This window comes from Salvia splendens, chromosome 17 (assembly GCF_004379255.2).
Source record: "Salvia splendens isolate huo1 chromosome 17, SspV2, whole genome shotgun sequence".
NCBI classification, from domain to species: Eukaryota; Viridiplantae; Streptophyta; class Magnoliopsida; order Lamiales; family Lamiaceae; genus Salvia; species Salvia splendens.
Window position 1 is genome coordinate 169,019 of NC_056048.1, and position 26,332 is coordinate 195,350.

At 38.4% G+C, this 26,332-nt stretch overlaps 4 protein-coding genes across 19 annotated transcripts; 1 reads left to right on the top strand and 3 right to left on the bottom strand.

Annotated features, from left to right (window-relative positions):
* Positions 1 to 733: 733 nt before the first annotated feature.
* LOC121775287 (dof zinc finger protein DOF1.4-like) lies at positions 734 to 2,399 on the bottom strand. The gene is made up of 2 exons (XM_042172343.1): positions 2,222 to 2,399; positions 734 to 2,071 (listed from the first exon to the last, which is right to left on the bottom strand). The coding sequence occupies exons 1-2, from the start codon at positions 2,285 to 2,287 to the stop codon at positions 1,292 to 1,294; spliced, it is 846 nt and encodes a 281-aa protein (XP_042028277.1). The 5' UTR covers positions 2,288 to 2,399; the 3' UTR covers positions 734 to 1,291.
* A 12,132-nt stretch (positions 2,400 to 14,531) lies between these two features.
* Positions 14,532 to 16,439, top strand: LOC121775183 (squamosa promoter-binding protein 1-like). Of its 7 annotated transcripts, none has more exons than XM_042172209.1 (4): positions 14,716 to 14,730; positions 15,061 to 15,115; positions 15,198 to 15,531; positions 15,972 to 16,439. In XM_042172209.1, exons 3-4 carry the CDS (start codon positions 15,230 to 15,232, stop codon positions 16,072 to 16,074), a joined length of 405 nt encoding a protein of 134 aa, XP_042028143.1. In that variant the 5' UTR covers positions 14,716 to 14,730; positions 15,061 to 15,115; positions 15,198 to 15,229; the 3' UTR covers positions 16,075 to 16,439. The 7 variants fall into 7 exon arrangements, with proteins under 7 accessions (XP_042028139.1, XP_042028143.1, XP_042028141.1 ...); XM_042172210.1 differs by lacking the exon at positions 14,716 to 14,730 and adding an exon at positions 14,940 to 14,957; XM_042172205.1 differs by having other exon boundaries at positions 14,532 to 14,730; positions 15,061 to 15,531.
* Positions 15,404 to 20,146, bottom strand: LOC121775182 (mitochondrial arginine transporter BAC1-like). 10 transcript variants are annotated; one of them, XM_042172203.1, is made up of 10 exons: positions 19,856 to 20,146; positions 18,972 to 19,061; positions 18,542 to 18,643; positions 18,266 to 18,370; positions 18,095 to 18,193; positions 17,837 to 18,025; positions 17,592 to 17,690; positions 16,824 to 17,521; positions 16,587 to 16,709; positions 15,404 to 15,540 (listed from the first exon to the last, which is right to left on the bottom strand). In XM_042172203.1, exons 3-8 carry the CDS (start codon positions 18,599 to 18,601, stop codon positions 17,387 to 17,389), a joined length of 687 nt encoding a protein of 228 aa, XP_042028137.1. In that variant the 5' UTR covers positions 18,602 to 18,643; positions 18,972 to 19,061; positions 19,856 to 20,146; the 3' UTR covers positions 15,404 to 15,540; positions 16,587 to 16,709; positions 16,824 to 17,386. The 10 variants fall into 10 exon arrangements, with proteins under 10 accessions (XP_042028137.1, XP_042028133.1, XP_042028134.1 ...); XM_042172200.1 differs by having other exon boundaries at positions 15,530 to 15,724; positions 16,587 to 17,098; positions 17,309 to 17,521; XM_042172201.1 differs by having other exon boundaries at positions 15,530 to 15,724; positions 16,587 to 17,106; positions 17,309 to 17,521.
* Positions 20,147 to 21,504: 1,358 nt separating this feature from the next.
* LOC121774133 (dormancy-associated protein 1-like) lies at positions 21,505 to 22,178 on the bottom strand. The gene is made up of 3 exons (XM_042171050.1): positions 22,082 to 22,178; positions 21,778 to 21,994; positions 21,505 to 21,715 (listed from the first exon to the last, which is right to left on the bottom strand). The coding sequence occupies exons 1-3, from the start codon at positions 22,176 to 22,178 to the stop codon at positions 21,679 to 21,681; spliced, it is 351 nt and encodes a 116-aa protein (XP_042026984.1). The 3' UTR covers positions 21,505 to 21,678.
* Positions 22,179 to 26,332: the final 4,154 nt, after the last annotated feature.

Here is a 26,332-nt window from a genome sequence, read left to right on the forward strand (position 1 = left end):
ATGCATATATGGAGGGACTACCTCAATGGGTAGCATATATAGGACTTTCGTTTAATTTGACAAATAATGTAGATAGGACTGCAATAGCATTGATGGGCAAAAAAGATGAAAATGGAAATCCAGGATTTGAACATGAAACATCTCCACTCAGAAAAAAACATGAGACTTTACATTTGATATTAATGGTAGTATTGAAAACTTCATCCAGTTTGCATTAATAGTGTGCTTCTTACATACCAAAATACAAATGAATAGGGAGATTGAGTAACCCACACCCAATTACTATCATTCATTCATTCAATAATTTTTTAAGCGTAAAAATAAATGTACAATAAAAATAAAATAAAATGTTAATTTGGACCAAATAAAAGTGGTGTTTAAGGATTGCGTTCGCATGAGATAAAGTAATACTGAAAGTATATTACATTACATTTATTAACAAAGTGAATCAAAATTAACATGAAAGTTAAACAGTAGTGAATCTCATTGTCACCTTTACTTGAGCATCTTATGGATGCTAGGATATGAGGTAAAAAGTTGCATCCGATTTCAAATAGGCATACTAAAATGTTTGTAAATCTCTTTACCAATATGACGAACTAATTAAGTAATTTTATTAGCTATTTAAACAAAGATAACATCACAACAATTAAATGCAAATTACCAGGAAAAAAGAAAGATTATTGTGTGAATTAACAGAATGCAGATATGTTATATACGTTAGAGCTGAAAATGAAATAACAACAATATTAATCTCTCTCTGTCTCTTGTATACCAGTTCCCAAAACCGAAAATCAACAAATTCTTGAAGAAATACAAACAATTTTCCAACATGTAAATGTATTAATCCAAAGTAAACCCCAATTCCAAAAACCTGTTACACAAACTAAACAAATACACCAATAAAAAAGAAGAAAACCAATGTGACGATAATATGTATACATATATAAATTAAGGTTTACCTATTCATAATCCCATCAAATCAAAGTGATAACAATGTGTTGGAATAAGAAACCTTTTCCGACAAGAAGAAGAGGATCCGAGGTTCCTCTCAGCGCAATATAGCCTTCCATGTAAAAAAAATAAAGCAGGCTGAATTTTCTTGCTGCTGACATGATCGCTCCGATCCTAATACCCTCCTTCTTCATCAATAGCGGAATTTAAGAAAAAAAAAATTTAAAAAAAGAAGAAGAAGAAGAAGAAGAAGAAGGCTATTCCTAAAAATGAAAGACCACCCAATCAGTTAATGAATGATTAAAGAGAGAGATTAAATGAAGATGAATGGAAGGTTCTAGATCAGAGATTGAACGGAGGAGCCGATGGTTGAAGGGTCGAACCAAGCTCCCAAGCTGCTTGTATTCCAAACTAGTGAAGAAGGATCAGATGAGTTAATCTGATCGATAGGGTTTGTGTTGAGGTTCGGATTCTGGTTCGGGTTGGGGTTTGGGTTCCAAACCATTCTATTCTCTCCTTCCGCTTTCATTTGCTTATCCATTATACCCGGGTCGTCATATTGGATCAAAGACGCCATTGTTGAGGAAGACCCGAAGAAGATAGAGTTGTTTTGGATAGGCTTGAAGCCGTTGGTGGGAGGTTCGGGTGAAAACCCTAAGCCGAGGCTGTTGATTTGCGGGGAAACCCTAAAAGTGGAAAAGGGGAAGTTGAGCTCGAGTGGATTAGGGTTATTAAGGCCGTAAAACAAAGGGTTTTGGATATGGTTGGAAGGAGGTGGAGGAAGATCTATCTGGGGGTGGGAGGTGGAGGAGGTGGTAGCGGAGGAGGAGGAGTGGCGCTTGGGGCGCTTGTTCTTGCGGCAGCCGCCACCAACGGGGACGTTGCGGAGGGTGCCGCCTCTGGTCCAGTAGCGTTTGCAGGCTTTGCAGAAGTGGCGAGGCTGAGACAAGCTGTAGTTGTTGTAGTAACAGAATTTGGTATTGGAGGAATCGCAGCGAGGGCACTTGAGAGGAGGGTGGGGGTGATGATCACCTGGATTAGGCTTGTCGGCGTCCATGACTTTATTAGCTGATGATGAAGCCATCAAGGTTTTGTGATCATCCAGTATTATCTGATTCTAAGGAAACAAAGAGTTGGAGATGTGGTGCTTTTAGGGTAAAAATTAACAACACAATTGGGATATTCTTGGACAAAAGCTATAAAACAAAAGATGGGGTCATCTTTGCTAGTGTAATAATTGAGACAATGTGAGAGAGAGAGAGGGAACCTGTGGCCATTGGTTAGTGGTGGAAGAGATGATGTTGTTGTTGTTGTTGTCACAGTTTCCTAGCATTTTTTGGTCTTCAATTTCACACAAAGTAGAATCCTTAGAAGCCAAAGAGTATCAAGACAAAGAGCAGGTGAAAGTGAAACCAAAGAGTGTCAAGACCTCAGCTAGCTCGTTGAGTTGACGAGGGTGGAAATGCTGTTCAACAACATTTTAATTTAATTCCCTTCATTGAATACTTAATTAATTAGTTTCACGTGAATGAGACCATCACTTCCATTACCTTAACACTTTTCTGCACTGAACCACAATTATTACAAATTAATCCTTTTGGAAGACCCTAGCTCTCATCATATTTGAATTTATTAGTCGCCCTTATATATTTCAAAATTAGCCTTTTCGAAATTTCATTCTTGCCAGTGTATGTTTTTTTTGTAATGTCTCTCTCCCTGACTCCCTCTCTCATAGTATATGGTGTTAATATATCAAAATGGCTATTATTATACTATAAAAAGTTTTTAAAAAAATAGTTATAAAGGTGAGAATATAAACACAATAGCTATTTTGTTTGGGTTAAAGTACTGTATTAATTGCTTTTAAATGAAAAACTCAAGGCTAATAATAGGCCATGAATTGACCTATTTATTTAAAGAACAATTCACAAATAAATACGGGGTATATTATTGGATGACTAAGGAGTAAAACTGCAAGAGTAATTATTTTTCAGATCTTTTTAATGTTAAAAGACCAATATAGCATATGTATCTGCATCTTATCGAGAAATTAGATAATTTTCTTATCTTATTGCTATTAATTGATTCATTACAAACTAAAAAAATGTAAAGAAACTTGAAATTTGCAATATTTGATTGAAGAATAAAATAATTTAAAATACTAGTAGTAAGATAGGGAATGTAGGTGCAAGTAGGAGTGTAGGGGGACATTCTTAGCGAGGAAGAGGACAGAGAAATAAAGGCATAAATCTCGAGAAGTTCAAGAATGTTAATTAAACTAGAGAACAATTTCCATGGAATTTGCAAAACCCAACGCAATGCCAAATATCCAATGCATCTCTCTCCCTAAATCTAGAATATAGTAGTATGCATAGTAGACATAGCTATGTTAGTCACTCACATTCCCACAGTTGGTGATACAGATAAGACACAGAGATAGGGAATCCCAGGGCTCCAAACACCATGCTGGAACCAGCAAATCCCACTTATTCCTTCCTATTACTATTATAACAATACTCTTAATCTTACTTACTAAATTAATGCTACATAATATTTTTCTAGTATTTTTTATGGAAACTTTAATGGGGATATGGTTCAGATATTCTGTTGAAGAAGAGCTCATTATAACCAAAAATAAAAAATAATATGTAGAATTTCGAGGTTAATTAATCAAATTCTAGTCATATATACAAAATTACTGCGAATAAATTTATTATTGAACAATGTTATAAGTTACATATGTATAACTTGGTTTTTCGACTAGGTTGGTTTGTATTGTTAATCTCTTAAAAAAGCTGGCTTAGGGGGATTTTATTTCAATTTGTACGACATGCAATAATTAAAAAGAAAATACAAGTAAGTGTTGTTTGAAAAAAAAAACATTATGAGTTGATTTGATCGCATGTGCTACAAAATTAAGGGGGAAGTTGTAATTTCCCTATTGCAAATTAAGTGAGTCTTTCACGTCTTTAAATAAAGCCGAGTGTGACAGGAAATAATAAAGGAAGAATTGATCCAACTTTGCAGAGACTTGTCTCTCATATATTTAATAATTAAAAAACTATTAGGAAATCGGACACCAAAATCCAAAGAGAGAAATGGACCACATGTGAGTGGTGGATGTCTACATCTAATTCGTACCCATATATATGTACATTGACTATGCTTTATTATTCACTGCATCGTCGTCAACCCTATTTTCTCACAATAAAAAGCCAAAACTAATTAGTCATATTTACCAAAGATAATGTTATTTCACTTGATGTTGATGCTTTTATTAATTCAATCCAACTGGTATAGTATGTGTTACAAGACATCTCTTTTTCTCTCTCTCTCGTTATAGGGTAAAGAAAAATTAAGGATATGGGGGCTTTAGATTATGAAGAAGAGCATATACTGTATAAATAAGCACGAGGTCCCATGTGGTGGCAGCTCATCTTCAATTAAAAACCAAAAGCTGTGAGAATTCAACCAACAGATTTTGTAGTACCCCTAGAGATTTTCTCATTCTCCTAACTATTCCATCATAGGAGTAATACCTAAGTACAATGGCTTTTCTTTTAGAGTGATGCTAAATGGTCATAATGTGGCCGGCCATAAATAGTTAATTTAATCCATTTACATGTATAAAAAAATTATAATTATCGATATAAACTTATATGTGTGTGAATGGACTTGTGAGTTGATACTTATCTTTGAATTCCATTACGTAAAACACATTAATATCACGAATTAGTATACGTTGAGCAACAATCAAGAAATGACAGTAGTAATAAGTTGAGCAAAAACTACGAAAGAGCAACACTAACATGTTGAGCAACATATAATGAAGATGATATAAAAGTAAAATCAAGTAGTATTAAACCAAAAATTTGAAAAAAAATCAATTTTTTTTGTTATTTAATTAATTTATGGCTGGCCATAATGTGACCGCATAGCATTATTCTTTCTTTTAATATGTTTCTGGTTTACAGATTAACACTTTTTAATTACTCATCCATATTTACATGTTGATCATGGGATTTTTTTGTTAACTTCTCTAGAGCATATATGCATATAATTATTAAACAATGGGTTAATCTTGTGTTATTTATATGCAATAATATGACACCCACCCTTCATGAAGATCAATGTGGCTTGTACCGTATAAGATAAATGGTAGTAGTACATAATTTCTTAATGACCATAAATTACAAAGGAGCATTTACTTTGGTTGATTAAATAAAAGTAATATTAATAATATGTAATCCAGTAGTATAAATTAATCCACCCATACTTTACAATTGACGGGTTGAACATTTTTTTTGTTTTTTTTTTGGATCTTATATAAATAAAAGGTTCTATTCTGTTTTGTGTGCAACTTTTTGTTCCATGGAGTACTATTAATTAGCCTATGATTTAATGAGGCAATTAAATCCAGCACATGGGCAATGTAGTCCTTTTCCTTCCATGTCTTATTATGACTTTAGGTATTTTTCTAGCTAGCCAAATTGAAAGAGTGTTTTTCTAGTATGTCTTATTATGACTTTAGGTATTTTTCTAGCTAGCCAAATCCAGCACTGGATTACATATTATTACTATGACTTCAGAGTATTTTTCTAGCTAGCCAAATTGTTATCCAGTACATGCATGATAAAAAAATATTTGTACCCATTTGTTTAGGAAAATTGGACTCTGATTATTTATAATTGAATTCTTTCTGTTCAATATGGCCAATTGTATTTAATTATAATTAGTAGTAGTATATTCCATTAGTGAAAAACTTGAATATTTTTTGCATGGAGTTATTCTGGACTTCCAATTCCCAATGAAGAATCTTCGCTGCTAAAGTAGTTCCAGACTCGAGTTGTTCCTCACACTTTCATCCTCGATTCTTGCTCAATGTTACAAAATGCTGCTGCTAATCTTCTATAGGCCAGGATTTATTTATTTTATCTCAATTTTCGAAAAGTTAACATTGATCAAAATTGAATAGGCTTCAAGGCAACTGGCAATTTTGAATAACAATTCTTTTTAAAACACATGATCAAATCTTAACTAAACATGGATCTTTTGTTAATTAGTTGAATATATTTGTTGATAGAGATATTTTTATGAGATAAAGAGGGTAGACATGTGGAGATAGAGAAAGAGTGTTGGTAATGAGAGATGGGAAGAGGGGCCAAATGCAGTGATTAGAAAGGTAGGGAGGGCATCTGTGAAAGTGTGTCCGTGCAAACTACTGATTTGATCGAGTGTTGGAGCCGAGCTGCAGCTCAAAGAAGAGATCAAGAAATGAAGCTCGGTTTTGAGCTAGCTCGGCTAGAAAGGAGTTCGGCCAGAAAGGAGTTCGGCTAGAAAGGAGTTCGGCTAGAAAGGAGTTCGGTGAAAGGAGTTCGGTAAGCTCGGCTTACCGAGCTGGAACTAGCCTGGAACTAGCCGAGAAGAAGAAGGCAGAAGAAGGAAGCTCGGCTTTGAGCTGGAACTAGCCGAGAAGGAAGAGTTCGGTTTTGAGCCGAGTAGCGGTTATAACTAACTTTGGGAAATAGAGTTAGTTGGACTTTATTTCTTGATTGCATCTTGTATAAATAGCTCGATAGAGCTCAGTAGTGAAGTAGCAGAATTACACCATATACACACACACCTAGAGAGATTAATTCTCAAGATAGCGAGCGGTTGTGAGCGGTAGAGTGTGAGTGTGAGTTCGTTGTAATTGTAAAGAGTTCATCAATAAGATTCCGGTCATCTTCTCCGTGGACGTAGGTGGTTTATCACCGAACCACGTTATATCGTTTGCGTGCTTTATTTTCTCAATTACGTGTGTGAGATCAGCGGCAACGCAACCCAACAGGTGGCGCCGTCTGTGGGAATTTCCCAAAGGAGTTCTTGATTGCTTTCTGGGATAGTTAGGGTCCAAGAATTCCGGTACTTGAGCTGATCTTGGCGATTGCCCACCGTCTGTTTGAGAAATGTCTACAGCTAAGTTTGAGGTGGAGAAGTTCACCGGGAAAAATGACTTTGGGCTGTGGAGGTTGAAGATAAAGGCCATCTTGATGCAGCAGGGCCTATGGAATATCTTGAAGAATGAAGTCGATGCCGAGAAAGAAGCGGAGGTCGATGAAAAAGAGAAAGGGAAGCTTCAGGATATGCAGTATAGAGCCTACAGCACCCTAATCTTGAATTTGTCAGATAAGGTTCTGAGGGAAGTCTCCAAAGAGGAGACAGCTGCGGGAGTATGGACAAAACTTGAGTCATTGTACATGACCAAGTCCATTACAAATCGTTTACACCTGAAGCAGAAGCTCCTTGCATTCAGATTCTCAGATGCGAGAGGAATTACAGAGCAACTTGAAGAATTTGGTAAGTGTGTAGATGATTTGGAAAATATCGATGAAATGATCAAGGATGAAGATAAAGCCTTGATGCTGCTGAATTCGCTTCCTAAGAGTTTTGAACACTTCAAGGATGCGGTGTTACTTGGAAGAGAGTCCAAGGTTACATATGAAGAAATTCATTCTGCTCTGAAAATGAAGGAATCGCATAAGAATGATTATTCCACTTCTACTAGACAAAATGATCCAGTGGCTGAGAGTCTTTTCTTGAAGAAGGGTCAGAACAAGAAAGTTTTCAACAAGAAGAAACAAAACAAAGATAAGGCTGAGGGAGAGAGGGAGACTAGAAGCTGCTACTATTGCAGAAAGCCGGGTCACTTGAAGAAGGCATGTTTTGCTTGGAAAAGGAAGCAAGAACAAGCGATCAATGCAGGTTCAAATACTGCAGATCTTGCTCAGGAAGTGAGGCCAATGAGGCCTTGAATATACTCTCAGGGGCAAGAATTGAAGAATGTTGGATCATGGACTCGGGTTGCTCCTTTCATATATGCTCCCACAGATCCTGGTTTCAAAAGTTGACAGCACACACAGGATCAGTAATGTTGGGGAATGATCAGACATGTGATGTTAGAGGGATTGGAGAAATCAAGCTGAAGGTGAGTGATGGTAGTGTAAAAACTCTCACAGAAGTGAGGTTCATACCTCAGATCAAGAGAAACTTGATTTCTTTAGGGCTGCTGGAGTCCAAGGGCTACAAGTTTGAGTCCAGTAACGGAGTACTCAGGGTGACAAAGGGTCCCAGAATAGTCATGGAGGCCAAAAGAAAGAATAGCCTGTATTACTTGGTGGGTGAAACCGTGATCAATGCAGCAAATGTTACTCAGTCAGAGAGCCTGGATCTGTGGCATGCTAGACTTGGGCATGTGGGGGAAAAAGGCATCAAGGAGCTTGCTAGGCTGGGTGCAATGAGGCTGAGGACATCAGAGAGGCTCAACAAATGTGAGTCTTGTATTCTTGGAAAGGCAAAAAGGCTACCATTCTCTGGTGGAAAGCACACTACAACAGCTCCCTTTGTATATGCTCACAGTGACTTATGGGGGCCTTCTCCAGCAGAATCCATAGGTGGAGGTAAGTATTTCATATCTATTATAGATGACTATTCAAGAAAGGTATGGGTTTACATCCTCAAAGAGAAGTCTCAAGCATTTGAGAGGTTTAGAGAATGGCATACTAGATATGAAAATGAGAAAGGGTCGGTGCTGAAGTACTTAAGAACTGATAATGGGATGGAGTTCTTATCTACTGAGTTTGATAGCTTCTGTAAAATGAAAGGGATAAGAAGGCATAGGACCGTGCCAAGGAACCCTCAACAGAACGGGCTGGCAGAGAGGATGAACAGGACGTTGCTAGAAAGAGTGAGATGCATGTTGTTCTACTCTGGAATGCCAAAGAAATTTTGGGCAGAGGCTGTTTCTACTGCAGCTGATCTGATTAACAAATGCCCCTCTTCATCAATTTCTAATGAGACTCCTGATCAGAGATGGTATGGAACTTTGGGAGACTACTCAGGCTTGAAGATTTTTGGGTGTGCGGCTTATGCACATATCAAGCAGAATAAGTTGGAACCAAGAGCAAGAAAATGTGTGATGTTGGGATACCAAGATGGAGTGAAGGGATATAGGTTATGGAATATGGATGAAGGGGGTCAGAATATCATTGTGAGTAGAGATGTAGTGTTCAATGAAGGAGAAATGCCATTCAAGATAACTAAAGCACCCCCTGGTGGTGACAGTAGCTCTAGCATTCAAGAGTTTGAGTTTGATGAGAAATCTGCTTGGTCTGATGCTGATGAGGGTGTTGAAATCTCTGAACACCAAGAAGAAGGTGGAGCTTCCAGTTCTCAGTCAGATGAAAACACAAGAGGTGGAGATCCATCAAATCAAGGAAACAGAAGAAATCCAAGAAGGAATGCAGGCTTGCCCAGCAGGTTTTCAGATTATGATATGAGCTTCTTTGCTCTTTGTATAGCAGAGGTGCTCATGTTCTCAGAGCCTTCAACCTATGAAGAAGCCATAAAATGCAAAGAAAGTCAGAAGTGGATCAGAGCCATGGAAGAAGAAATAGAGTCCTTGTTGAGAAATGGGACTTGGATTCTGGTGAATGACCCAGGGACTCAGAAACTCATAAGTTGCAAGTGGCTATTTAAGAAGAAGGTTGAAGTTGGGGAAGTTGAAAGCATACGTTTTAAGGCAAGGTTGGTAGCTAGAGGATTCACACAAGTAGAAGGTATTGACTACACTGAGGTGTTCTCTCCAGTGGTAAAACACACCTCCATTCGGATCTTATTGGCCTTGACAGCTCATTTTGATTGGGAGCTGCATCAACTCGATGTAAAAACAGCTTTTTTTACATGGGGATCTAGAGGAGACGATCTATATGATGCAGCCTAAGGGTTTTGAAAGGCCTGGAGAAGAAAAGAAGGTTTGCTTACTTAAGAAAAGCCTATACGGGCTCAAGCAGAGCAGTAGGCAGTGGAACAAGAAGTTCCATGAGCAAATGGAGCTGATGGAGTTTGAGAGATCCAGCTTTGATAGCTGTGTATATGTCAAGAGAAGTGGAGATTTGATAATAGCCTACCTGTTACTGTATGTAGATGATATTCTACTAGCTGGATCAAGCTTGAGTGAATTGCAGATTGTAAAAGATGAGCTTAAACAAAAGTTTGAGATGAAGGATCTTGGGGAGGCAAAACGAATCCTAGGCATGGACATTGTCAGAAATAGGAAGAAGAAGGAACTGAGGCTTGTGCAAGCTGAGTACATCAAGAAAGTGATAAGGAAATATCAGGTGACAAATGCAAAGGCAGTCTCTACTCCATTAGCAGGCCATTTTAAGTTGAGCAAAGAACAGGCGCCTAAAACCGATGAAATCAGAAGGGAAATGAGTGCGATACCATATGCGAATATAGTGGGAAGCATAATGTACTTGATGATATGCACAAGGCCGGATGTGGCCCATGCTATAAGCGTGGCTAGCAGGTACATGGCTGATCCGGGTAGAGAACACTGGATGGCTCTGAAATGGATCTTGAAATATTTGGGAGGATCTGTTATGATTGGTTTGAGATTTGGTGGAAAAGCATGGTCTGAGAAAGATGAGATTCTTGTAGGCTACTGTGATTCTGATTATGCGGCCAACTTGGATAATAGGAAGTCCCAAAGCGGCTACATATTCACTTTGTTTGGTACAGCCATAAGTTGGAAGTCGAATCTACAACCGGTGGTCGCATTGTCCACAACTGAGGCAGAATATATTGCACTGACAGAGGCCGCAAAGGAGGGAAAATGGCTGCAAGGAATCTTACAAGATCTGGGGATAGAGCTGGGAGCAGTAATGATTAATTGTGACAGCAATTCAGCCATATGCTTAGCCAAGCACCAAATGTTCCATGAGAGATCTAAACATATCGATGTAAGGAGGCACTTCATCAGAGACGAAATTCAGAGTGGGAAGATCAATGTGGTGAAGGTTCCCACTGAAGAAAATGCCTCAGACATGTTAACCAAGTCACTACCAACTTTGAAGTTCAAGCATTGCTTGAAGTTGGTGGAAATTGTGGAATGTTGAAGTATGGAACAGGATTGAGAAGGGAATCTAGATATTGATGGAGTTTTGCAAGGACAAGGTGGAGATTTGTGAAAGTGTGTCCGTGCAAACTACTGATTTGATCGAGTGTTGGAGCCGAGCTGCAGCTCAAAGAAGAGATCAAGAAATGAAGCTCGGTTTTGAGCTAGCTCGGCTAGAAAGGAGTTCGGCCAGAAAGGAGTTCGGCTAGAAAGGAGTTCGGCTAGAAAGGAGTTCGGTGAAAGGAGTTCGGTAAGCTCGGCTTACCGAGCTGGAACTAGCCTGGAACTAGCCGAGAAGAAGAAGGCAGAAGAAGGAAGCTCGGCTTTGAGCTGGAACTAGCCGAGAAGGAAGAGTTCGGTTTTGAGCCGAGTAGCGGTTATAACTAACTTTGGGAAATAGAGTTAGTTGGACTTTATTTCTTGATTGCATCTTGTATAAATAGCTCGATAGAGCTCAGTAGTGAAGTAGCAGAATTACACCATATACACACACACCTAGAGAGATTAATTCTCAAGATAGCGAGCGGTTGTGAGCGGTAGAGTGTGAGTGTGAGTTCGTTGTAATTGTAAAGAGTTCATCAATAAGATTCCGGTCATCTTCTCCGTGGACGTAGGTGGTTTATCACCGAACCACGTTATATCGTTTGCGTGCTTTATTTTCTCAATTACGTGTGTGAGATCAGCGGCAACGCAACCCAACAGCATCAGCCACCATGGCTGGCAAAGTGACAAGATAGATTCCCCCAAAATGGCCAACACTCATTTGCGGGACCAAACTCTCTCCCACGCCCATGTGCTCCCCAATCATTTCTATTTTCTCTTGCATACATCACTTAATTACTCTCATATTTCATGCATCTTTCGATAGAATCGGTTTTGCCTCCAGAATTTTAGTGAGTCCCTCATAAATTAAATCACAAGTAGGAGTACTAATTAAAACACAATTCGAATACTTAATTCTGGTCTAGCTAGTAGAATAAAATGAAAAGTAATGTGGCACGTTGGCTGACTCACAACTCACACCCACCACTACCTAACACCTCAAATTTGAATTAGTGCATTGGTCAAAGGCAGTCCACATGCTTCGACCATATTAAGCATTGGCATGTAGAGAAAGGCCCCTCCCTCCACTCCTATATTCCAACTCAACTACTTCCATGAATATTGATTTTTACTAGAATTAAATAAGTACTATATTTGGATGTCTCTTCTTGGCCATTTATATTACCAAAAATTAAGATATACTTACAGACAACATAATCGCCAAAAAAAAAAAAAGAAGACAACATTATAATGCATATGACTTCATTAAACCTTAAACCATAAGAGATGTGTAAGCCTTGAACAAACGTGAGAGACAAAACATACAGATTATAATATTAATTTATGATCATTTAAACAGAAGAATGTCATCAATTTATCATCTTGTTTTTCCTTTCGAAATGATTAGCACACAAGAAGTGCCTTCATTTCAATGTCAGGAGGAAAAAACAAAAAAAAGAAAGAAAAGATAATAAGTACAAAAACTATTTGGCAAATAATCCGCAAATAGAATGGTAGAGAGATCAAATCAAACTATCTGCTATTCTGTCTTCTTCAACAAATACTTACATCCGAATTTGGTTATCATCGAGTGACATGCACTATAGTATATATAGATCTTAAGTTCTTTTTCATCCCACTCATCTTTTTACTATTTAAGTGGAGTGAACTTCATATCCTAGCAAATGGAAAAGTAAATCCAAATTTATTAGATTATAATCCAACCAATCACAGTTTTACCATGCTAATTGTTTATTTTATTCTCTAGTCGATTAGTGTATCTTTATTTTGACTAGTACACAATTTCTTTATTCACGGCTATAAAGTCTAAAACATTCGAAAATTGGCAAAATGTCAAACTCAAACAGCGGTCTAATAAAAGAGGAGAATATATATATTTGAATGAAAAGATGGGGAATTTTTCATGTGGGGTCACACGCATGCATAGTTGCAGCGCACTTCATATTAAGATTTTCTGCAATAATACTTTTAACTTAGACTGGAAGTAGACAAAAAAACACACTAAATAGCTATGATAGTGGCAGTCGCCAACAAACATTATCTCCCAAGTTGTCATCTTAATATTCGTTCACTAATTTTGTAATTAAGTTATTATTAATACAACGGAGTTAAAGAAGAGATAATCAATTAATTTATAACTAACAACTCTGGCATTAAAGAAGAGGACGAGGTAGTTACGACAGGAAAGCAAGAAACAGCCAAAATTGACCAGTCGGTTAGATTGTTTGTTGAAGTTAACCATGAAAAGAAATCACCATCCTAGACAGAGAATGTTTTTTTATATAAACAAGTAGAGTAAAAATATTCGGAGCTAACCATGCGTAAAAATTTAGTAATGCGAATGTTTTTTGGAATAGAATAGGCAATTAATGGTAGGGATTAAGCACTAATCCAGCTATATTTAGACCTAACTCGACGCAACATGGAATAATCTTTTTTATTTCAAGGTATTTCTACAAAATTAATAAATATACCCATTTGGTTGCCAAACTACAGGGACCACTAGTCTCTATCCTGGATTTGTGGTCCTCCGAATCTAATGTGTGTGTGTGTGTGTGTGTGTGTGTGTGTGAGAGAGAGAGAGAGAGAGAGAGAGAGAGAGAGAGAGAGAGAGAGAGAGAGAGAGAGAGAGAGAGAGAGAGAGAGAGAGAGACAGAGCAGCCCAATGAATGCCATCATAAAACGAATCTGGTGAACTAGTCCAAATCCAATTTGGGCCTATAGACAATAGACAGAATTTATGAAATCCTATTTACTATAAAGATGGGCTAAATCGTTTGAATTTTGTGTAGACTGTAGACTACAAGGAAAAACAACCCCAACTCAAAGACCCTCGAGTATTAACGTATAGAATCAAGGATACAATTTATTCATATAATCCATTTCTTTATGCATCAAAAGTATGCATAGAACAGGATATACTTGTTAGTTTATCATATACAGCTTAGTAACTAAAAAACTATTTATCCACCAGAGCACAAATATTTAAGCAAACAAGCTCAAAACACACTACTAAATAACCAAAAAGGAAACATGGAAAAAAAACAAAAACTTATGTGAGTCTTTCAATGGGATTTGGATCAGAATATTTACCAGATCTTAGGATAAGACGGTCGTATCAATGATTTCAATGAAACATGGTAATCAATTAAATTAAAGCAATTCATTAGTATTAACTAACTCCCACACAGATTATAAAGAAAAATCAAAGCATTTGGATGTACCACAAGCCAAACACTAAACAGCTGTCCTCGTACAGACGTGGACCAACCCAAATAAAACACTCTTCACTGTTTACCCACAACTATACGACCTAAAAAATTTTCATACTTGTATTTTTACCACGACACTAAATACAAACTCCCCACAAAAATAGCCTAGTAAGTGAGTGCCCACTTAGCTTCAAATTTATTGGCGGCCCCGTATGAAAAATTTCATGTGGGAAAAAAAATATTACTGTGACAATTCAATGAAATAGTTGGATGAATAAGACGTGTCTGGACATGAGCAGAGAGTAAAATTTTCAATTATTGAACTTCTCATTTTCCAGCCAAGTATCTAAATAATATACTACTCCACATTGTGGGAACCGACCCTCTTGGACAATGACCACCAAAACAAGTAATAAAATCATTACTTCTAAAACAGCATATGATAATGATTTAAGGCTAAAGCTGTTTCTCAATTACATCTTCATTTTCTATGTTTACTAACCAACCTAGGGAGGAAGCTAGAAATTGATCAACACAGTGACATGGGATTAACCGCCGTGTGAGGTACACAAAATTTAACCGTCTCAGTTCAGCAAAAGCTTTGGCACGAAAATACTTTAGAAACCAATCTCTGGAGTCTGAACCGTTTCTTGGTTGGCAGAGAAAAGATATAAAAGTACAGCAAAACATAATAAATGCATGTGTAGGCAGATGAGTAGGACATTCCAAGCTTTATATCAAGAAATTGATGTAGGGTCACAAAGAAAGAAGTTTAGAGTTTTATTGGAATAGTAAGAGTGGACTCAAATATATGTTTTACATAAACAGAGTTGCAAATGACCTCTACCCTCACATATTTTAGCATGCTTTAACACCAAATATTGTTTTGTACAGAATCAGACTACGCATTCAAGGAAAAAAGAAAGAAAAGATGGCATCAGTACCTGTGGTCCTTGGCCTATTTCTGCTCTTCTTTTCCACCAGTCAAGCTCGACTTATTCACCTTTCTTCACTTGGTTACTATTCTTCAGGTATTCACTCTCCAAGATTCTACGGCAAAGGAATGGAAACCAGCAAGGAAGAAGGGAAACGGATCCTCCAGGAACCTGAACTCGATGAGGAAGGTGAATGTGACGAAGATACCGGAGAAGATAACAAGAAAAAAGGAGCACTGACCCCCTCCAAAAGAAGAGTATCTACCGCAGGAGGATCAACACAGCGTTCTTGTCAGGCAGAAGACTGCACTGCTGATATGGCTGACGCCAAGCCTTACCATCATCGACATAAAGTTTGCGAGTTACAAGCAAAGGCTGCAGTGGTTCTTCTCTCCGGCTTGAGACAACGTTTCTGCCAGCAGTGTAGCAGGTTTGGTTCCTAAAATTTGCAATTAAGTTGAGTTCAATGTATATTTACTTACCATAAAGATAGGGAAATGGGAGCTTTTGTTTCAGTTTTCCTGGTATGGATCATGGAAAATCACGTATTGCTCAATCATACATTTGAAAGCAGGTCACGAGGAGAATATATGAAGAAGGACCTAGGTAGTAAGACCACAGCTCTGCAGAGAATAGTTAAAATTATTTGAAATACATCCCGTGTTAGCCATGAAATCTAACACGGACGTATTAAAGAAAATTTTATGATACATAAATGTTCCTCTAGGGCCATGGAACCCTTTACTCCCCAAGTCCAAGACAATTTAGCCATGGAGGGTCTGTTGCCTAATTTAGCCATACTATGTATGAAGACAACAAGATACAATACGTGCATCCTGTTCAGCATTCACTCTCTCACCACATGTGCAGGTTTCACGAATTATCAGAGTTTGATGAAGCTAAAAGAAGTTGTCACAGGCGTTTGGCAGGACACAATGAGCGGCGACGCAAGAGTTCATGTGATTCTCACTGATAAGAGATGTAACAAAATAATTTGGCCTCTAGAAGAAGGCAAATTCACTAAATCCACATTAATGAGGATGCCATAAAACCAGCCCTACTTCTGAGGATTCAGTGTTCTCTCTATCTTCTGTCAATTGCTGGATTTCTTTAAACAAAGAACCGGCTCAGTCTGTATGAGTCAAATATTTTGTAACTGTTTCTTGCACTTGTGGTTCGATTGGTATTATTAACAATGTATGTACCATGCCACCTAAGGAAGCTACCAAAATAATGCTAAACCTCCTTTGACTGGCTTTATCTATAATTTGATCGTTTAGACCCATCAATTACCTAACTTTACGACCAAGGAATTATCTACTAAGATCAAGATCTTATCACAAATATTCCTAAGCTTAATTGCAGAAATTGAGTTTAGACATAGATCTTCAATATTAAACCAAGGACTTAAAGTCTTTAAGATTTCCCTGAGTGCTTTTATACATCCAAAGGTGATGTCTGAAAATAAGAGATCATAAAGCATACCTCAATATCCTGGATGATATCCAGAGAAGAAATAATAGCAGTCACCAGCAACTGCGTCAGCGTGCAACCACAAGCATATCAACTTCAAGCTAATACACCTTGTTTTAATTTATACCAGGCTGCCTATAGGAAGTATAAAATTATAACGGAGACATAATTTGAAATGCAAACACAAAAATTTAATTTAACAGGCAACTATATTCTAGAACAGTGACTGGTTCATAATGAGTGCACAACCTGAGTAAGAGATGCAACCAGTATTCAAAATCACACCATGATAAAGACTCGGAAATACATCCACACCTACAGATCTTTCAAAGAAAATATACTAGCAATTAATTGTCATTAACAATGTAAAAATTATGGTAAAAGAATCTAGCAAGTAAAACTGAAAAATCAGAAATTCCATGCTCATAAAACCTTACGGCCTGTGCTGCAATCTGCTCATGTTCTTATCCATAGACATTAAGTAAGCTTCAAATGGTTTGTGTATGACTTGAATCAAGAGCTCACTGAGTTCCTTATCAAGGATAAATAAAGCACATGTGAGAAACAAATTGTAAATTATACAAAGTAAGTAAAACAATCCCAATACATCAAATCCACCTCCAATCATTGATAAGTGAAGTATGACTGGACCATAATTTATGTCTATTTCATCAGATCATTTCAACACTATTGTGCCAGATTGGGAGTAATCTTGAAGATATCAAACTGAGTACCGCTAAAAAGTATCGCCATCTCATTTAGAGTGACCAGAAACAGAATCAGCAATTATGTCTTCCGACGGACACCTGGGGTTAATCACGCTTGATCCCCAGAATTTTCATAGCCAGTTCCCATGTGACGATAGCGGAAGCATTAGCGGGAAATGCTCTAACTATTGTAGGACCAAGCCCCGTATAGCATCCTCTGATTCCAGATCTCCTATAAATCTATCAGCGAGAAAAATCAGAAATTTATTGCTAATGTTGTACAGACCTTAAAAAGAACCTTGTTGCATACCAATTCTAGAATCTTGACTGGATTTCTTGTATGGTTCTTCTCCGTTGAAGTTTGAATTATGGTCTTTGCAACATCTAATGGCAGAACAGCCGACCAACACTAACATATGCAGAAATGATTGAAGAAGTTAGAAGCAGAAAAGGATGGTACAGAATCTACAGATAAATACAGAAAGACATAAAAGTGAAGCCAAAAGTCAGAAAGAGAAATTCTGTCAATCTTTTGTAATTACTTGGAACACTTACGGCTATCCCACCAAGGCCGCCACTAACAATTCCAACTCCGACATCAATCACATGGGTTAGATCAGAGGAGGCATCTCTGAGTGGTTTATGCATGTAATAGCGCACATACTCATAAGTGCTAAAGAAGACAGCATTTCCAATAGATTCTCTAAAAAACGTGGCACCTGCTCTGCGGAAAAGGCCTGTAAGCTGAAGTGAAATGATCTCAGCTAGACAGTAATTCACTGTATTATATCAACGGACTATCATGTTTCTCACCCCTTCGCTTTTAACAGTTTTAAGGGCACAATCAACAGGACTTCTGTATCGACTTGAACTTTGAAGGATAGAGTCAGCACCTTGCACTTGCATTCTACACTGAAAATCCCACAATCACACCAATGGTGTGAACAGCTCACAGAGAAATGCCAAGGTTTGGTTTTCACTTACCTTTACCAGCTCAGATGGGCAAAGTATAAAGCTAATAAAACCTCCAGCAAAAGCTCCTGAAGGAAGTATGGCAAGAAGCTGTGGCTTTCCACTTTCTGGGTTTCCCTTCAAAGGCACCCCAAAAGGTCAAAATTAAACATGGGAGGAGTAGTCAAATACGCATGTCATTCGTATAAGCAATCTATAAAGTTATAACGTAGCTACTTTCTTGTATCATCAGCATCAAAGAACTCTACAGCATAAAGGGTGGCGATGTCTGCGGGATTCAACATATACCTGAAGAAAGTGTTTTGTCTGGGAATAGATTCCAAAGGCAAGTGAGCTTTCAAAGGCCATTCCAACAAAAGACGACGTTGCGCCACAATAGAGTCCTTTAACCTGCCAAAATAGCAAGAGTTGTCCACGGAGAAAAGAAGAAGAAGCAAATACTATCCTAGATAACCTAGAACATGACCTAAGACCATGATATACTAAGCAGTGAAGTTGAAATGACAAATGACTTGGTGACATTATGATAAAAAAATCAGAGTTCACTAAGAATTTTATTTGGGTGGACAAACTTCACTGATTGAGATAACCCTGATGACCATCATAAACAAAGTAATATAAGAAAATCAACTAGAAAAATAAAGTGAAGTTTCAGCCACGTAGCATGCAAACTCAATAATAACTATGAAAATGTCTCACAAGGAGTCAAGATGCATACTCCTTCCGTCTTCAATATTCTTGTAGTACAATGCAAACCACTCCTGTACTAAATCCCATTAGCTTCTGTATTATGTTTTTGCAGCTTCACCTGCTAATACAAATCGACAAGGACAAAAAAATTAGATACCCGCAAGTTTTCCTTAAAAATGGTGGTTCTTGTGCAATTGATGAAGTATCTTCAATCACTCATAAAAGGTAGTCAGAACTGCAAGTTAAATTCACAACAAAGAGAGTTAGTGTGATTAATTTTGGCCTAAAATGCTTGGTAGTGGAAATACTACTGTTATAAATTCTTGATAGGAATCACAATTTCAACACCAACAATATTGGGACGATGAATGTTGAATTACATGTGTGTATATGATTGAAGACAAGCCCAGTAAATAAATACAAATGTGAAGTAACAGCAGCAATGATGTGTATTGACTATTGAGTCTATTGACGATAACCAAACTCCCACATAATTTTAGTAAGAGATTTTAATGATAAAAGAGCAGCCATAGGTCAAACATTTATACTGTAAAGTGCCTAAACTTTGACAACCTTCCGCTCCATCATCAATAGGTTGTCACTAGTATTTATGCAGGTTGAAAACGAAGATCAACTAACTTATACTCTGTATATTTCAACAGCTAACTCATTCACAAAGCAAAATACAGCAGGCCACTTGTTCAAAGCAAACTAATCCTAACTTATTTCTTTCAGCTCAGATTTTATCCAATCTCTTGACTGGACAAAATTACAAAAGGATCATTCTAAACCAGCAAGTCATAAGAAATTGAGTCGCGAAATCCAATCCAGAAAACAATCACAATCAAATAACTAATAAGGAAATTATGGTGTGTGTATGTGTGAGAGAGAGAGAGAGAGTCATAGATGGACCTTGACAGTATCGAATGGATGACCAACAATGACAGTGGCAACTCCAGCCAGCATACCGGCGACGTATTCCTTGTAACCCGACGAAAAACCCGCACTCTCCCCCCATTGCTGTATGAACACTCTCTCACTCCAGAAACTCAAAATCCAGTGAGTAGGCCATGAGAAACAGCATTGAGCAGTATCATCTTCTCGACTGCACTAACTGTAAGATCAAATTCTAATCCGGCGGAGGGGGACGCGGACGCAGCAGTGAAGATAGGTCGGAAGCTGAGAAAGGATGCCGCTCCTGCTTTTAAAATTGGGCAGTTAAGTACTTGTAAAATGGTTTATAGGGAGTAATTTAATTTTATAACCGCATTATTAGTTGTTCTATTTTTAAAATTAAAAATAATAAGTAGGAGTACTTTATTTGTCTTAAAAAATAGTACTAGTAGTGAATATTTTGTCATTTTGAATTTTATGAAATAAGTGTAAATTTGAGATTTAAGACAAATTTTTAATGCATTTAAAGTTAATTAAGATTCAAATGGACCAAAGGCATTTGAAAACTGTACACCATTAATTTGTAAAGTTTTATTTATAAATTGTTTGGGCATATATGGACTCTATGACAAAGTCATTAGTGTTTTCCAATTTTGAGCAAATTAAATTGTAGAAATTATATTAGTATGAAAATACCCATAAGAACATCTCTAAGGGAAAGGGTAAATAGAAAGGTAAAGAGAAATAACTACCATATTTACCTTTTCTTCTAAAAAATTCATACTCCAATAGAAAGGATATATGGGGAGGTATTATACCTTCTTTCATTTTGAGAATGTATCTTTACTTCTTCTTGGTAGAAAAGGGTAAAATGTTAGTTATTTTTATTTGTCTTCTCAATTTATCTTTCTCCCTTGGAGATGCTCTAACGAGATAAATACGACAAAATATACCCATCACCATTTGCTATAACGTTGCCAGTTTTATTGACACGAATTTTAATAAGATCCAAAATGGAGCACTATAAATTTCTCACAAATCCTCAACTCTCACAAAATCAACATGTGGATCAAGCCATCTGAATTTGGAGTATATTAAATAAATAAATAAATAAAATCAATAGAAATAACTGTACCTCATCTGAATTGACAATTATGAAGCCTCACATAGTAAAAGTAGCTCATGGAATTTACTACTAAGTACTAACATTGCCACATATGAGTATTAATCTCACAGTATGATCAACCCAACTGAAGACAAACTTTGCTATAATTTGATAAATTACATCAAATAGAGTTACTTACCAAACATTTGTTCTTTCAATGGGATTGTATAACATCTTCCATATGCTGAAGAAGAGGTGTCCGACGTTTAGAACCTACTTGGTATAAGGTCAGTAGAAAATGTTCGAGGTAGTGCTGTGGTCTTCAGCAACTCATTTCGATAAGCAATAAATTTGGCAAAACGAGAACCCTTTTAACTGTTGTCTTCAGCAGGAACTTTGAGTATATCAAGTATAGGCTCTCTCTAGCTTGGGATATAGAAGAATTAGAAAGGTGCTGGTTAGGCTTGTCAAGTTATTCTTATGAAAGTTCAAGCCAATTTTTATAAGTATGTTTTATATTAAATTAAAAGATGTTTTTGTTGTAGAAAGAGGCAAACAACTACACATCCATTATTTTCATAGCAGACAAAAAAAGAAAAACTACATGATAATCTATAGATAAAAATGTATTTTTTTAAAAAAAAACAGAAAATCAAGAAACCTACATATTCCACCAAGTTTATAGGTGTCTTTATTTACAATAAAACTACTCCAAAACCATGACCATCCATTTCTTTCAACGATGCTTGCTCCTAGTATCCCCACTATAAAGCCTGCAATGCAAAACAAATAATCACAATGTAATCAAGAAACACATGATTGTGATGGTATGTACCAATCATAGACAGTAGGGGAGTTGGGCTGCGGCTTATCAAAATAGTCAGCTCCCACGTTTTTGGTGGCGGAGTTGCTTCCCGGGTTGAAGACGCTCCGCCACACATTGTCCTTTTTCCCAGCCGTCGGTGACATATTCGTCGGCGTTCCCGGTGTCAAAGGGCTCGACGGCATCGACAGAGACCTCTGGTACACGATGCCACTCCCCTCTCCTCCATCTAACCATCAAACACACATGCATGCATGTCTTCATTAAATTATTTAATTATGCATATATGATCATTAGTGTTGTGGTTCTAACCAACCTTTGGGGCTGGTGTACACCTTTTTGAGGTGTTTGAGGCCACGGTCCGGTTGCGGCCCGGCCACCACATCGTCCCACAGTTGATCAAGAAGCACCATTTTCTCTCACTGTATAATCTTTTGGAGTCAGTATGAATATCATATTTTGTTTATTTATATTCATTCATAACGTTAAATTAAGGTTGTGCTGAAATATCTCCTAAACTTGCTCTATGGTTTGCATATCCTTCTTACACTGCAAATAATCGGGTGGTACACATGATAGTAGTATTATTATTATTTACTTTAAATTGCATAATGATTTTATATTACGTCTATATGTATAGTAGTACAACTTAAATAGCATACTGCTATTGTTACTTTGAATTTTTAAAAGAGAGAATATTTTCTTCACTGTACAAATTTTGCAAAACTATCATTTTTTGTCAGTAAATTTTGAAAATATCTTTTGGGATCCGTCTATTTTGACTTAATATCATTTGAGCTACTAGTACTTTTATTTTTTTCGTCAAACATACCCTTAAGACCATAAAGGGCAATTTAGTCTATTTATTATTTCTTCTTCATTAAAAATATTTAATTTCTCCCTCTTTCTTTTTTTCTTCCCCTTCTTCCTCTATCTCTTTTCTTCGTCATATCAATCGTCCATGTCCAAGTCGATTCTCACATCAATTTGAATAATTCAAAGCATCAAACGCAAGAATCCAAATTCACTTTTTCTCTCTAACTCCTCGTCACCCCCAATTCACTTTCCCTCTCTAACTCCTCATCACCAAATTAATGAAATTATAGAATATCAGCTAAAGAAATTATCGGTAAATAATTGATCGAAATATCCAAATAGTTCAAGGATTTAAGACCAGAAATTGACCTTAAACTCCCCAAAATATTACAGCCGAATATATCAAGAGTCGTGAGATTAGTTAGGTTGGTGAAGAGGTAAGGAGAAAGAAAGAGAAATTAAATTAAGGAAGAAGAGAGTAAATATATTAAATTGTCAGACATAGTCTTGAGTGTATTTTTGTCCTAAAAAATCGATATAGTGAAAATATAGTTTAAATGATATTAAGTCAAATTTGACAGACCTCAAAAGATACTTTCAAGGTTTACGGATCAAAAATAATAGTTCGACAAAGTTTGAAGTTAAAAACACTTGTTCGTAAAAGGATTTGTCTAATATTTGGGCTTAAATAGTTAACTGGGCCAAAGTATTAGAAGCTCGAGTTTAGTTAACTAAGAAATACACTCCACATTAACCTTGCAGGTTATAAAAAAAAATTATGGGAGCATTGCATAAGAGTATCTTTAAGAAAATGGGTAAATGAAGAGGTAAAGAGACATAACTACCATATTTAGAGCATCCGCAATGGCGGACGTCCAGGCGGAATTCCCACCGGTGTGCGGGAATTCCGTGGTGGACGTCCGCCATTGCGCGTCCCAGGCACGGATACGGAATTCCGTGAAGGAATTCGCAGTTCCGCGGCGTTCTGCGGAATTCCGTGCGGACGTCCGCCATTGCGTTTACGTTCGCGGAATTCCCGTTTAATGCATTAAATATTTTTTTTCGGTTCCTATATTACATCCCCTTGAACTCCATTTCATTCGCACCACTTGTATTAACAAGTTTCTCTCTCTCTCTAAAAATACATTTCTTGTGAATCAACAATGGAGCACCACGACAGCGATTCACCCGCCTCGAGCGAGTCACCGGCGCCCCACTTTCCCATCGGCGGGAGTACGCCGATGTCCGTTGCGATGCCTCAAATGCCGGGGATGATGCCCCAGTCTCAAATGCCACCGGAAATGATGCCCGGGTACTACAACATGTACCCGCCGTGGTACGGGATGATGCCCCAGATGCCCGGGGCGAGTATGGGGATGATGCCCAGATGCAGATGTCGGGGATGATGCCCCAGATGCAGGGGTCGCCTGTCGTTGCGGGGGGGAGTAGGCAGGGGGTCTCCCAATCGCCGGTCGACAAAGTCTATCGGCCCTTTATGGATTTACTGGCGACGGACAACACGCCGAGTTCTCATCTCGAGACTCAGTTCGCTGGCGTCGACACGTTCTCATTCGAGGAGTTGGGGCTTTCTCCGGTCCGGGATACTCCCGCCAGCGCACCACCGGCGACGGGGAGGGCAGGGAGGACCAGGCGAGGACAGGGCAAGGAACGGGGAGTCCCGGTGTACGGAGGTGAGGCGGGGGAGGGATCCAGCGGGAGCAAGAGGACCGTCTGGAACATGGACGAGTGCGTCTTGCTGGCGAAGGCGTGGATTAGTGTAGTGAAGGATCCATACGTCGGGGCGAAACAACACATCGACCGGATGTGGTGGCGCATTAGCCAAAGCTACCTCCAGTTCAAACCGCAAGAGGAGAAGGCGCACAACTCGGAGCAATGCCGGAAACAGTGGGAGCGGTTGAAGAGGCAGCTCAGCCGATTTGTCGGCATTTACACAAATAACCTCCACTCGGCAACCAGCGGCATGTCTGCCGAGGAAGTGAAGCTGCTGTCTCATCAGCAGTTCCCCGACGCTGAGAAGGGCTTCAGGGAATTCAAGTATTGGCCAGTGTACCTTGTGGTGCAGTCTTCGCCCGAGTTCACTGCATGTGTTGAATCCGGCTGGCCGAAGCGGACGAAGATCAGTGCCTCCGGAGAGTACAGTAGCAGTGCTGGTTCCGCGGAACTTCCCCCTCCTAGGTCAGAGTTCCCAACACCCACATCGGAGGCGCGCCGCCGTCGCCCAGTTGGGCAAAAATCCTCGGCGCGGATGTCGAGGGTAAGCACCAGTGGATCCGCCGAGGCCCAATCGGCAGCACCCCCCAAAACGATCCCGAGAACCCCTCATTCGCTCGCATCGCCGCACATGAAACCTTGTTACGTGCGATGGTTGAATGGTGCCAAGTGACCGACCCCCATTACAAGCGGAAGCTTAAGCCCCTCCTCGATAGTATGCGTCGCGATTTGGGGCTCGACGGGATATCGGACGATGACGTCGATGGGGGTGGCGGCGGCGGCGGGGAAGGCGAGAGGACTGGCGACGAGGAATCCGAGGAGTGAGAATCCGGTTTTTATTTTTATGTACTTTTTTTTAGTAATTATGTACTTTTTTTTAATGAAGTATGTTTTTTTTAAATAAAGTGGTTGCATTTTCTCCGTATTCGCGTCGAAATTTTAATTCCGTAAATTGTTTACTTCCGGAAATTGTCTAATTTGTGAATTTGTGAATTTTTTTTAATTCCGCCATTGTGCAGGGGGAATTTCTTATGACGTGGCAGGAGGTGTTTTTGGGAATTCTGCGGGGAATTCTACCGGGAATTCCTCACCACCGTGGATGCTCTTACTTCTTCTTCATAAAAATTTGTTTTTCACGACAAGAAGTATTTGAGAATGTATTATATATTCTTTAATTTTGAGAATGTATCTTTACTTTTTCTTGATAAAAAAAAGATATAAAATTAGTTATTTTTATTTCCTTTTCAATTTACCTTCTTCTCTTAAAGGGGGAGTTCATTACTTTTTATAAAGATACTTACCCTTTTTAGTGGAGTTGATAAATGAAAAATATATGCTCCCTCCATCCACGAATAGGAGTTCCGTTTTTCCATTTTGGTATGTCCTTGTATAAGAGTCTCAGTTCATAATTACCATATATGGTTAAAAGGCCTCACATTTCATCAACTCATTTCACCCACATATCATTTTAAACTAATATATACAAGGGGCATCTTATTCCACTAACTTTTTCCACCCATTTTTTTAACATTTCGTAAAACCCATGACGAAAAGAAATGAGACTACTATTCGCGGATGGAGGGAGTATCTTCTTAATTTAGTTTTTCCTTAGAGCATCCACAGTGGGGCGGACGACAGTCCGCCAGATGCATCGGGCGGGCTATAGTCCGCCACTGTATCCATGCGGACGATGCCCAGTGCATCGTCCCCGCCCTATACATCGTCCGCGGATGATGGCGTCGGAACACGCATCGTCCGCGGTATCATCCGTCCCACTGCGGGTCACACGGACGATGCAAGGCGTTTTCCTTTTTTTCTACATTTTTTATCTATTTAAACCCCCATTTCTCTTCCATTTCTCACACCAATAATTATCTCTCATCTCTCACTTTCCCCCACACACCAATATTTCACTCTCAATCTTTCTCACTGAAAAAAATGAGACCCGACGACGACTGGAGTACCTCGGAGGGCATTACTCGGGCCTTGACTAGGGCCTTATTGGATTGCGTTCATGAGG